The sequence below is a fragment of the Macaca mulatta genome, chromosome 20 (assembly GCF_049350105.2).
Source record: "Macaca mulatta isolate MMU2019108-1 chromosome 20, T2T-MMU8v2.0, whole genome shotgun sequence".
Lineage (NCBI taxonomy): Eukaryota > Metazoa > Chordata > Mammalia > Primates > Cercopithecidae > Macaca > Macaca mulatta.
In genome coordinates this window covers 21336068-21350668 of record NC_133425.1, presented here as the reverse complement: position 1 = coordinate 21350668, position 14601 = coordinate 21336068, and the positions used below count along the sequence as shown (strand labels likewise).

Here is a 14601-nt window from a genome sequence, read left to right as displayed (position 1 = left end):
TGGCCACTGGGCCAAGGAATGCCCGCAGCCCCGGATTCCTCCTAAACAGTGTCCCATCTGTGCGGGACCCCACTGGAAATCGGACTGTCCAACTCATCCGGCAGTCACTCCCAGAGCCCCCAGAACTCTGGCCCAAGGCTCTGACTCCTTCCCAGATCTTCTCGGCTTAGTGGCTGAAGACTGTCGCTGTCCCATCGCCTCGGAAGCCTCCTGGACCATCAAAGATGCTTTGGGTAACTCTTACAGTGAAGGGTAAGTCCGTCTCCTTCTTAATCAATACGGAGGCTACCCACTCCACATTACCTTCTTTTCAAAGACCTTTTTCCTTTGCCTCCATAACTGTTGTGGGTATTGATGGCCAGGCTTCTAAACCCCTTAAAACTCCCCAACTCTGGTGCCAACTTGGACAACATTCTTTTAAGCACTCCTTCTTAGTTATCCCCAACTGCCCAGCTCCCTTATTAGGTTGAGACATTTTAACTAAATAATCTGCTTCCCTGACTACTCCTGGGCTACAGCCACACCTCGTCGCTGCCTTTTTCCCCAGTTCAAAGCCTCCTTCACATCCTCCCCTTGTATCCCCCCACCTAATCCACAAGTATAGGACTCCTCTACTCTCTCCTTGGCGACCGATCATGCACCCCTTACCATCTCATTAAAACCTAATCACCCTTACCCCAATCAACACCAATATCCCATCCCGCAGCACGCTGTAAAAGGATTAAAGCCTGTTATCACTCACCTGTTACAGCAAGGCCTTTTAAAGCCTATAAACTCTCCTTACAATTCCCCTATTTTACCTGTCCGAAAACCAGACAAATCTTACATGTTAGTTCAGGATCTGCACCTTATCAACCAAATTGTCTTGCCTGTCCACCCCGTGGTGCCAAACCCATATACTCTCCTATCCTTAATACCTCCCTCCACAACCCATTATTCTGTTCTGGATCTCAAACATGCTTTATTTACTATTCCTTACACCCTTCATCCTAGCCTCTTTTCGCTTTCACTTGGACTGACCCTGACACCCATCAGGCTCAGCAAATTACCTGGGCTGTACTGCCACAAGACTTCACGGACAGCCCCATTACTTCAGTCAAGCCCAAATTTCTTCCTCATCTGTTACCTATCTCGGCATAATTCTTCATGAAAACACATGTGCTCTCCCTGCTGATTGTGTCCGGCTAATCTCCCAAACCCGAACCCCTTCTACAAAACAACAACTTTCCGTACTAGGCATGGTTAGGTACTTCCGCCTTTGGATACCTAGTTTTACCATCCTGACTAAACCATTATGTAAACTCACAAAAGCAAACCTAGCTGACCCCATAGATCCTAAATCCTTTCGCCACTCCTCTTTCCATTCCTTAAAAACAGCCCTGGCAGGGCACGGTGGCTCAAGCCTGTAATCCCAGCACTTTGGGAGGCCGAGACGGGCGGATCACGAGGTCAGGAGATCGAGACCATCCTGGTTAACACAGTGAAACCCCGTCTCTACTAAAAATACAAAAAAAAAATAAGCCGGGCGAGGTGGTGGGTGCCTGTAGTCCCAGCTGCTCGGGAGGCTGAGGCAGGAGAATTGCGCGAACCCGGGAGGCGGAGCTTGCAGTGAGAGGAGATCTGGCCACTGCACTCCAGCCTGGGCGACAGAGCCAGACTCCGTCTCAAAAAAAAATAAAAAAATAAATAAAAAATAAAAAAACAGCCCTAGAAGGTGCCCCCATGCTGGCTCTCGCTAACTCATCCCAACCGTTTTCATTACACACAGGCAAAGTACAGGGCTGTGCGGTCAAAATTCTTACACAAGAGCCGGGACTGTGCCCTGTAGCCTTTCTGTCCAAACAACTTGACCTTACTGTCTTAGGCTGGCCCCCACTCCCATGACTGTATCTCCCTGATCCACCTGACATTCACTCCATTTCCCAGTATTTCCTTCTTTCGTGTTCCTCACCTTGATGACACTTGGTTTACTGATGGCAGTTCCACCAGGCCTAATCGCCACACACTAGCAAAGGCAGCCTATGCTATAGTATCTTCCACATCTATCATTGAGGCTACTGCTCTGCCCCACTCCACTACCTCTCAGCAAGCCAAACTCATTGCCTTAACTCGGGCCCTCACTCTTGCAAATGGACTACGCGTCAATATTTATACTGACCCCATATCCTGCACCACCATGCTGTTTTATGTGCTGAAAGGTTTTCTCACTATGCAAGGGTCCTCCATCATTAATGCCTCTTTAATAAAAACTCTTCTCCAGGCTGCTTTACTTCCAAATGAAGCTGGAGTCATACACTGCAAGGGCCATCAAAAGGCATCAGATCCCATCACTCAGGGCAATGCTTATGCTGATAAGGTAGCTAAAAAAGCAGCTAGCGTTCCAACTTCTATCCTTCACGGCAGATTTTCTCCTTCTCACCTGGTCACTCCCACCTACTCCCCCACTGAAACTTCCACCTATCAATCTCTTCTCACACAAGGCAAATGGTTCTTGGACCAAGGAAAATATCTCATTCCAGCCTCACAGGCCCATTCTATTCTGTCGTCATTTCATAACCTCTTCCATGTAGGTTACAAGCCACTAGCCTACCTCTTAGAACCTCTCATTTCCTTTCCATCGTGGAAATCTATCCTCAAGGAAATCACTTCTCAGTGTTCCATCTGCTCTTCTACTACTCCTCAGGGATTATTCAGGCCCCCTCCCTTCCCTACATATCAAGCTCGGGGATCTGCCCCCACCCAGGACTGGCAAATTGACTTTACTCACATGCCTCAAGTCAGGAAACTAAAATACCTCTTGGTCTGGGTAGATACTTTCACTGGATGGATAGAGGCCTTTCCCACAGGGTCTGAGAAGGCCACCATGGTCATTTCTTCCCTTCTGTCAGACATAATTCCTCGGTTTGGCCTTCCCACCTCTATACAGTCTGATAATGGACCAGCCTTTATTAGTCAAATCACCCAGTTTCTCAGGCTCTTGGTATTTAGTGGCTCCTGGTTTTACCTCAAACTGCCACCCTTAAGTATCTCTTTAAGTGGATAGAAGATCTTCAGTGACAAAGTACACTCCAATACTTTCACCCTGATGAAGTCCTGTTCTTTACTTTTATACTTACTCTTATTCTCATTCCTGTTCTTATGCCACCCTTTACCTCTCCCCAGCTATCTCCACCACACTATCAATCTCACTCACTCTCTCCTAGCCATTTCTAATCCTTCTTTAACAAACAATTGCTGGTTTTGCAATTCTCTTTCCTCCAAATTCAACAAGGCCCTGACTTACTGCTAAAAAAAAAAAAAAGGTGGGGGGGACTCTGTATATTTTTAAATGAAGAATGTTTTTACCTAAATCAATCTGGCCTGGTATATGACAACATAAAAAAATTCAAGGATAGAGCTCCAAAACTCACCAACCAAGCAAATAATTACACTGAACCCCCTTGGACACTGTAGTTGGATGTCCTGGGTACTCCCAGTTCTTAGTCCTTTAATACCTGTTTTTCTCTTTCTCTTATTTGGATGTTGTGTCTTTTGTTTAGTTTCTCAATTCATACAAAACTGCATCCAGGCCATCACCAATAATTCTATATGACAAATGCTCCTTCTAACAACCCCACAATATCATCCCTTACCCCAAAATCTTTCTTCAGTTGAATCTCTCCCACTGGAGGTTCCCGTGCCACCCCTAATCCCGCTCAAAGCAACCCTGAGAAACATCGCCCATTATCTCTCCATACCATTTCCAAAAATTTTCACCTCCCCAACACTTTACCACTATTTTGTTTTTTCTTATTAATATAAGAAGACAGGAATGTTAGGCCTCTGAGCCCAAGCTAAGACATCATATCCCCAGTGACCTGCATGTATACATCCAGATGGCCTGAAGCAACTGAAGATCCACAAAAAAAGTGAAAATAGCCTTAACTGATGACATTCCACCATTGTGATTTATTTCTGCCCCAACCTAACTGATGAATGTACTTTGTAATAGTCCCCACCCTTAGGAAGGTTCTTTATAATCTTCCCCCATCCTTAAGAAGGTTCTTTGTAATTCTCCACACCCTTGAGAATGTACTTTGTGAGATCCATCCCCTACCCCCAAAACACTGCTCTTAGTTCCATCGCCTATCCCAAAACCTATAAGAACAAATGATAATCCCACTACCCTTTGCTGACTTCTTTTTTGGACTCAGCCCACCTGTACCCAGGTGAAATGAACAGCCATGTTGCTCACACAAAGCCTGTTTGGTGATCTCTTCACACGGACACATGAGACACTGGCCAGAGATATGCCAGTCCTGAGATAATCTCCCCTCCAGCCAGAGAAATGTCAGCCTCAAGATAACCTCCCCTCCAAACAGAGATATTCCAACCCCACAATAAACTTCTCACCCACACAGAAACATTCCAAGCCTGTGATAAGCTCTCTCACCCTAAAACCAAGATATACTCTGTCTGTAAGAGAGAGGGCTCCTGACCGAAATTGGCCAGAAGCCCCTCTCAGGTTTACGCTCCAAAAATAAACCTGTCTTTGACTGTTGAGCTGCTTTTCATGTTTCTTTCCTTTTTTTTTTTTTTTTGGTGACATGATCTTGGTTCATTGCAACCTCTTCCTCCCTAGTTCAAGCAATTCTCCTGCCTCAGCCTCCCAAGTAGCTGGGACTACAGGTGCATGCCACCACGCCCAGCTAATTTTTGTATTTTTAGTAGAGACAGGGTTTCACCATGTTGGCCATGATGGTCTCCATCTCTTGACCTCATGATCCGCCCACCTAGCTTCCCAAAGGGCTTGGATTACAGGCGTGAGCCACCATGCCTGGATCTTTCTTCTTTTTTTTTTAACTCATACAGATCTGGCAGCACAATGCCTAGAATATCACAGGCAGTCAAAGTAAGTTTATTGCTGTACATGAAGTACAAAATTTCCTCTAAAACCTAGAATTTAGTTGTCTGTAAATGTTCTTAAGTATCTGTAGGTCCATTACTCCTTACTTATTTACTGCTGCCTTCTGGAGAAGGAGAAATTTTGTGAAACTTCACACTTACTGTTTTCTATTATCTCGCCTATGAGGAAACCAAAAGTGCCTGAAAAGTAGCTGAGTAGGAGAAGTTTGATGTAGGCAGAAGTACTTCCGGAAAACACAAAGCTTATCAGGTACACAAAGGGAATGGCAGACCAGCCATACAGCGTGAAGATCAGCATAGTTTCCAGAATGTGGTAATCCGTGACATAAATATCTAATTTGCGGTATTTTATCACTCCCTGAAACACAAAGGGTACAGAGATAAAGGCAAAGTGAAGGGCAAGTGAAAAAAGAAACTAAGCCAAAACATTTAGAGAAGGAAATAGCAAGTCCTGTCTTTATTTAGCATGGGACTAGTCATTAATTAAGTCAATCTGCCTCTTAAAACATCACTGGTCATTACAGAAATGCAAATCAAAACCACAATGAGATACCATCTTATGCCAGTTAGAATGGTGATTATTAAAAAGTCAGGAAACAACAGATGCTGGTGAGGCTGTGGAGAAATAGGAATGCTTTTACACTGTTGGTGGGAGTGTAAACCAGTTCAACCACTGTGGAAGACAGTGTGGTGATTCCTCAAGGATCTAGAACCAGAAATACCATTTGATCCAGCAATCCCATTACTGGGTATATACTTAAAGGATTATAAATCATTCTGCTATAAAGACACATGCACATATATGTTTATTGCAGCACTATTTACAATAGCAAAGACTTGGAACCAACCCAAATGCCCATCGATGACAGACTGGATAAAGAAAATGTGGCACATACACACCATGGAATACTATGCAGCCATAAAAAGGAATGAGTTGATGAGCTTTGCAAGGACATGGATGAAGCTGGAAGTCATCATTCTCAGCAGACTAACACAGGAACCAAAAACTAACCACCACATGCTCTCGCTTATAAGTGGGAGTTGAACAATGAGAATGCATGGACATGTGGAGGGGAACATCACACACTGGGGCCTGTCAGAGGATAGGGAGCAAGGGGAGGGAGAGTATTAGGACAAATACCTAATGCATGTAGGGCTTAAAACCTGGATGACAGGTTGATAGGTGCAGCAAACCACCATGGCACATGTATACCTATGTAACAAAACTGCATGTTCTGCACATGTATTCCAGAACTTAAAGTAGAATAATCAACAAAACAAAAACTTCAGCCCTGGGGATGGGCATTGTGGCTCATGCCTGTAATCCCAGCATTTTGGGAGGCTAAGGCTCAGGAGGTGGGGACTGCAGTGTGTTGTGATTGTGCCAGTGCACTCCAGCCTGGGTGACAGAGTGAGACCTGTCTCAAAAAAACAAAACAAAACAAAACAAAAAATCAAAACCTTATCCCACGAGGATGAAGTAAGTTATTTTTACCTCTTCATCAGAGGGCATTCCAGTGAGCAGAGCCACTATACTTTCCTTTATTATTTTCTTTTCTACTTGGAACAGTTATTGCAATAATACTGGCAAGTTTCCCAGAAAGTAGATTATTTCTCCAAAGACACACTTTCTCCAAAGATTTTTTTCTTTGACTACATAACTTACCTATCACTCTACCCACTGCTATGCACCTTTAAACTGGGCCACCAGGTTCTATTCTACTTCCCCACTTCTCCCTCACATTCACCAAAGCCACTAAACCAGACAGTGGAACACAAAATTAGAATGGATGGTGGTGGTGGAGAGGAACCTGTAGCTGTGAAAAGAAATAAATTTCTGGAAATTTATATCTCATTAGTTAATAGATATCACTTCTCCACAAATGACAAGATGGTCCCTTTGGGCAATTACATGATTATGTAGCAAGACAAGCAAGAAGTAAATAGTAAGATTAAGCTAAGAATAATCATTATATTGACTGATGTTCTTGGTGGTGGTAGCAAAAATAAGAGAAGATTTGCGGGAAATAGATGAATCCAGTCCCTGAAGCTATGTAAACCTAAAAGAATAAATAAAATGAAGAAATCAAATAAAAGTTAGCGTGACCTAGGAATTTCTGTGTTCAAAGTCTTATGATCTTTCAATGTCACAAATCATAACCTATTTCAAAGAAAAGCAGAATTCTGGGCTGGGTGCAGTGACTCCTGCCTGTAATCCTGGCACTTTGGGAGGCCAAGGCAGGCGGATCATGAGGTCAGGAGATCAAGACCATCGTGGCTAACACAGTGAAACCCTGTCTCTACTAAAAATACAAAAAAATAATAATAATAATAATAATAATAATAAAATAAAAAATTAGCTAGGCGTGGTGGCAGGCGACTGTAGTCCCAGCTACTCGGGAGGCTGAGGCAGGAGAATGGCGGGAACCCAGGAGGCGGAGCTTGCAGTGAGCCGAGATTGCACCACTGCACACCAGCCTGGGTGACAGAGCAAGACTCTGTCTCAAACCAAAACAAAAACAAAAACAAAAACAAAAAAAACGCTGAATTCCTTGTTGGATAAGTAAGTAATATAGTTGTTCGTGGACAAGAGACTCATGCATTGTGAATATTTAGATTCTACTCAACTTAATCTACAAGTGAAAATGCAAACAAAATTTTCAAGTAAATATTTTAACTTCTTTATTATGAAATATACCACATATTCAGAAAAGTATATATAACATAAATGAATTATCATAATGAATTATCACAAAGCAATTCCCTGGGAAACTACTACAATGCCAATACCCACAGAAGCCTATCAGAAACTCCTCCAATCCCTGTAAAAGTAACCACTATTCCTGGCACTATTAATCTGCTTTCTGTGTCTATGAATTTACCTGTTTTGGACATTTTAAGTAAATGGAATCATGCAATATATGGCCTTTTGTCCCTAGCTTATTTCAGTTAGCATAATTTTTTAAGGTTCATGCAAGCTGTAGCAGGTATCAGCATTTCATTCTTGATTATGGTTAAGTAATGTTCCATTGTATTGTATTGATATACCATATTTTATTTATCCATTTATGATATTTGGGACTTTCATTTTCAAGTATTTAAAAAATTGATGTTTGCAGTTCTCTTGGGTATAAATCTAGGAGTGTAATTGCTGAATCATATGGTAATTGTATGTTTAATTCCATTTATGATATTTGGGACTTTCATTTTCAAGTATTAAAAAATTGATGTTTGCAGTTCTCTTGGGTATAAATCTAGGAGTGTAATTGCTGAATCATATGGTAATTGTATGTTTAATTTTTGAAGAACCACAAAACTGTTTTACATGACAGTTGAAACATTTTACATTTCTTCTTTTGTTATCCTAATGATTTTTGTTGTAAAGTCTGCTTTGAATATTATTAAAGCTATACTAGTTATCTTTTAAAGAAGCTCTTTCATCATTTTATTTTCAAATTATTTGTGTCAATGAACCTAAAGTGAGTCTCTTGTAGGTATCAGACAGTTAGATTATGTTTTTGGAATCATTCTACTAATGCCTACTTTTAATTTGAGTTTAATCCATTTATATTTAATGTAATTACCTGTAAGTTTTTCTGTCATTTGGTTATGTATTACATCATTATATTTTTCCATTCATTTATTCTGCCATTTGTGTTGAATAGATATTTTTGAGTGTGCCATTTAATTCTATTGTCTTTTAAGACTCCATGTAGTTGGGTTGTTATATTAGTGGCTGGAAATTACAATAAACATCCAATTCATAACAATACAATTTAGATTAATACCAACTTAATTTCAATATAATACAAATATTTTGTACCTATATAGCTAACCTCTCTGCCTTTTATGCTATTATTATCACAAATTACATCTTTATACATTGTGTGTCCATCATGATAGATTTATAACTATTGCTTTACACAGATGCCTTTTAAATGAAAAAATATAAGAGCTATAAACAAAAATATATTAATACTGCATTTTACATTTATCTATGTTTTTACTTGTCTGGTATCCTTTATTTCTTCATTTGGATTTGAGTTACTGTCAAGTGTCCTTTCATTTCAGACTGAAGAATTCTCTTCAGAATTTCTTGTAGGGCATGACTGCTAGCAACAGTCTATTAGTTTTTTTTTTTTTAATTTGGAAATGTATAATTACTCCTTATTTTCTTTTAATGTAAAAAGAACATTAAACATAAGATTTACATTCTTAATACATTTTTAAGCGTAAAATATATGATTGTTAACTGTAAGTACAATCTTTTACTACAAATCTCTAAGGCTTATTTATCTTGTTTGAGTGAAACTTTATGCTCACCGATTAGTAACTTTCCATTATCCTATTCTCCAAGCCCCTAGCAGCCACCATTCAACTATTAGATTTTATACATTTGACTATTTTAGATATATCATGTAAGTGGAATCATGAAATATTTGACTTTCTGTGATTGCTTTATTTTACTTAGCATAATGTCCTCAAGATTCATCCATATTGTAGCAAATGTCAGAGTCATCTTATTTTTTTTTTTTTTGTTCTTTTTTTTGAGATGGAGTCTCATTCTGTCACCCATGTTGGAGTGCAAGGGCGCGATCTCGGCTCACTGCAACTTCCACCTCCTGGGTTCAAGCGCTTCTCCTGCCTCAGTTTCCCTAGTTGGAACTACAGGCATGTGCCACCACACCCAGCTAATTTTTGTATTTTTTAGTAGAGACAGGGTTTCACTAGATGTTGGCCAGGCTGGTCTCAAACTCCTGACCTCAGGTGATCCACCCACCTTGGCCTTCCAAAATGCTGGGATTATAGGCAGAGCCACTGTGCCCAGCCAGAATCATCTTATTTTTAAAGTCTGAATAATATTCCATTGTATGTATATACCACATTTTCTTTATCCATTCATCTGCTGATGAATGTTTAGGCTTTTTTTTTTTTTTTTTTCACATTTTAGCTATTATGAATAGTGTTCAGTGAATTAGGAGTGATGGTAGGTCTCTGAGATCCTGATTTGAACTCTTTTTGATAAATAATCAGAAATAGGATTGTCTGATAATATGGTAGTTCTATTTTTAATATTCTGAGGAACCACCACATTGTTTTTCATAGCAGGGGCACCATTTTGCATTCCCACCAACAGTTGGCAAGAGTTCCAATTTGTACAAACTTTACCAATACTAGTTATCTTTTTATAAAATCTTTTTTTAAAAAAAGTCATCGTAATAGGTGTGAGGTGATTATCTCATGGTTTTGACTTGCATTTCCCTGATGACTAGGAAAATTGAGCAAATGTTCATATACCTGTTGAACATTTATATCTTCTCCTGAGAAAAATCTATTCAATTCCTTTGCCCATTTTTAAATTAGGTTATTTTTTGCTATTGAGTTGTAAGAGTTCCTTATATATTTTGGATATTAACCCCTTTTAAGAGGTATGATTTATAAATATTTCCTCCCATTCTGTAGATTTTTCTCTTGACTCTACTGATTGTTTCCTTTACTATGCAGAAGCTTTTTAGTTTGATGTAATCCCAATTTTCTATTTTTGCTTTTATTGCCCGTGCTTTTGGGGTCATAAAAAAGAATGTTTCCCCTATGTTTTCTTCTAGTAGCTTTATAGCTTCAGGACTTACATTTAAGTCTTCATTATATTTTAAGTTGATATCTGTATGTGGTGTGAAATAAGGGTCTAAATGGATTCTTTTGCATGTGGATATCCAGATTTCCCAACACAATGTATTGAAGAGACTGTTCTTTCCCCATTGTGTGTTCTTGTCACCTTTGTAAAAAATTAACTGATGGTAAATGCATGAGTTTATTTCTGTACTCTATTTTTTTCCATTAGTCTACATTTCTATTTTTATGCAAAGAAGGTACTTTTTAAACTAAGAATATGGTAAAATTTCTACCACCAGACTTTTGCAATGTGTTTTCCAAGATAATAAGCAAAGATGGTTTATTGACAAGAGCTAGATTTCACAACCATTAGAATAGTAATTTTCCAAGAGGTACAAAAGGAAAACAAACCCTCAAGGAACTTCATTTCACACTCACCATTACTAAGCAGCAGGAGGCAAAGAAGATGATGAAATCACACAATAGGGCAGAAAGCCAGTACACAATGACAGAGACACCACTCACAAACTGGATGTGCTTCGCCTTAGTGGTTCTCTCAGTCACCGTCAGGAGACAAAAACCATTGATCAAAAGAGCCATGCCAAATTGTAAATTTATGGCCAATTTTTGTCCACTTTGAAGCCTACAAAAGAAGACATATCAGAAAATCAACACAGCAGAAAATACAGATTTCAATCAATAGCTATTTTTATCATATAAATGTAATCAGATAAAGTGGAAATAATGTATTTAAAGAGTAAAATTGAATTTAATGAAAAGAATAACATACTCTTCATTTTCTTCAACATCAGGGAGTGGCTGAGGTTTGTTGGAGACTGTTAAGGAAGCATTGGCACCAGAAAGTGACTTGAAAAGAATGTTGTCTAACACTGCCAGGGCCACAGATGGTGAATGATATGCTTCATTGTTGAATAGAGCAGTAAGCATTACCATATTTGCCTCCGACTCAATAGAAAGTGCAATGATACATAAACGAATACAATCTTTTGTTTCCCTCAAGTACTTCAGTAGGTCACCTAGGATGAGAAAACAATATTGGTCAGTGTGTCCACAATACAGATAACCTATAATATAGGCCAGAGAAGAGGAACAGATAATTTTACTTCTCGTCACCTTCAATCTTCCCATAATGACTACTTCAAACATTTGCGGTTCCCCTCCAGCACTTTACTTCATCATTACATTCCAAGCTCTCTCACTTTATAGCCTATGTCCTAAACTACTACTTCACTGAGAAAACATAGACTCTCTCAACTTACTTATCTATCTTATACTGATTTATAAGTGGTTTCATTTATAGCTTTGCTAATCTTACAGCAGACAAAACCTTCCTCTGGAAAGCACAGAAGCTAACTAAAAACATTTAAAAATATCACCTCATTAAGGATATTAGACATCTAGGAAAACTATCAACATTTGGGAAGAATGGAAATACACTGAGATGAGTCCAACATTCTACATTCTTTTTTTCTTTGAGACCTGTATAGATTTGTAAATGGTAGAGGTACCTTAGTAAACCCTCAGGCTCTCTGTGGGGCTCAAGAAGGGTAATACCCTCACAGAAATAGTGAGTAAGAAATAAACCAATTCTTTCTTTAAGAGATCGGGTCTCACTGGGTTTCCCAGGCTGGAGTGCAGTGGGAAATATTCACAGGCATGATAATAGTGCACTACAGCCTCAAATTCCTAGGCTCGTGTGACCCTCCCATGTAAGTCTCCCAAGCAGCGGGGACTACAGACCCTTGCCACCATGCCCAGCTTAATAGACACATTCTTATAAAAATTTAAACCCAGCCTCAAATTACTTCAATCCATGATTGGATTTAGATCTTTCCTTAATCTTACTGCCTGCCAGAAGTAAAACTGAATCTCCTCTGGAGAAGATAATCTCATGCAGAATCTTCATAATTTTCATACACAGTATCTGGCATTGAATTAAGAAATTATCAATTCCACTAAAAAAGAGAACCAAGAGAAAGCACAGACAATAGAAACAGATTCATTGATGACCCAGGTAGCAAAGATAGAGAATTTACCAGAGAACTGGAGTCCATAGAAATAATCAAATGTTTATGTCAGAATTAAAAAACACATTAATTACAATTAAGAAGTTAATATATAACTATAGTGGGTTGAGCACAAATAAAGTGTAGGTCAGGGCACTGGAAGACAAGTGATTAGAATACTCAGACAAAAGCACAGTGGATGGAAAACAAGAGAGAAGACACACATCACCGATGTCAGGAATGAAACAGAGAAAATCACTACCCATCATGCAGACATAAAAAGGATGATAAAGGAATTCTATGGTTAACTCTACACAAATGTCATGGCTAATTTTATGTATCAACTTGACTGGGTTGAGGGATACCCAAGTAGCTGGTAAGGCATTATTTCTGGGCATGTCTGTGAGGGTGTTTCCAGACAAGATTAGCATTTGAATCAGTAGACTGACTAAAGCGCCTCACCAATGTGAGTGGCCATCATCCAATCCATTGAGGGACCAAATAGAACAAAAGGGTGAAAAAAGGGCAACTTTTTTCTCTTCATGAAGGAAAATGCACCACCTATTTTCTCCTGCCCTTACACATTAGCATTCCTGATTCTCAGACTTTTGGACTCTGGGACTTACACCAGTAGCCACCTTGGTTCCCAGGCCTTTGGCCTCAGACTGAATTACTGGCTTCCTGGGTATACAGCTTGCATACAGCATATTATGGGACTTCTTGGCCTCTATAATCACATGAGCCAATTCCTCTAATAAATATTTTCTTTATACATTTATCTCTCTCTCTCTCTCTCTGTCTCTGTCTCTCTCTCTCTCTCTATATATATATACACACACACACACACACACACATATATGTATCCTGCAACTTTGATGAACTCATTTATTAGTTCTAGAAATTTTTCTTGTTTGTTCTTTGGGATTCTCTATGTAGACAATCACATCATCTGCAAATAAGAGCAATTTTCTTTCTTTGTGATCTGTATGCCTTTTGTTTCCCATATATATATATATCCTGTTGGTTCTGCTTTTCTAAAGAACTCTAATACAACACATAGATTTGATGACTTAGATGAGAGGGACCACTTCTTCAAAACATACAACTACGACAACTCAATATGAAGTAGATCATTGAATAGCAATAATTATTAAGAAAATGTAATTCTCAACTAAAAATTCCATAAAAAAGAAGTCTCCAGGCCCCAATATTTTCACTGAAGAATCATATCAAATGCTTAAAGAAGAATAAGCACTAATTAGACACAACATATTTTAGGAAACAGAATCAGGAACATTTCTCAATTTAGTTTATAATGAAACCACACCAAGACAGTACAACAAAAGTAAACTACAGATAAATATCCTTTATGAATATAGATGCAAAACTCCTTAATAAAATATTAGACAACAGAATTCAACAATATATACAAAGAATTATGCACCATGACCAACTGGAATCTATTCCAGGGATACAAGGCTGGTTCAATATTTGAATATCAATTAATGTCACCCTCCATATTAATAGACTAACAAGGAAAACTTACATAATTATACAAATCTGTGCAGAAATAAGCACTCATGATTTAAAAAAAAAAAAACTGAGCAAAATAGGAGTAGAGCAGAACTTCTTTAACTTTATATAAAGCATCTAAAAAATTCCTTACCGCTAACATTATACTTAGTGGAGAAAGACTGTATACCTTTTTTCCTAACATTGGAACAAAGAAAAACAATCAGTCTCACTACTCTGATTCAATATAGTGATGGAAGTTCTATCCAGTGTAATAAAGTATAAATGGGAACCAAAAGGCATACAGATCACAAAGAAAGAAAATTGCTCTTATTTGCAGATAATATGATTGTCTACATAGAGAATCCCAAGAAACCAACAAGAAAAATTTCTAGAACTAATAAATGAGTTCATCAAAGTTGCGGGATACATGATAACCATATAAGAATAAAAAATAATTATATGCTAGAATAAACATCTGGATACCAAAATTAAAAGGGTAATACCATTTACATTAACTGAAAAATGAAATATTTAGGCATAA

General features: G+C 38.7%; 1 protein-coding gene across 1 annotated transcript in view; it reads right to left on the bottom strand.

Moving 5' to 3' along the window:
* The window catches only part of ABCA15 (ATP binding cassette subfamily A member 15), a 178540-nt gene that overhangs the window by 53410 nt on the left and 110529 nt on the right, over nt 1–14601 (bottom strand). Inside the window, exons 20-22 of the mRNA XM_028841598.2 lie at nt 11309–11555; nt 10957–11161; nt 5047–5263 (exon numbers count right to left, since the gene is read on the bottom strand). Coding sequence (XP_028697431.2) covers nt 5047–5263; nt 10957–11161; nt 11309–11555 — 669 coding nt within the window. The remainder of the gene's footprint in view (nt 1–5046; nt 5264–10956; nt 11162–11308; nt 11556–14601) is intronic.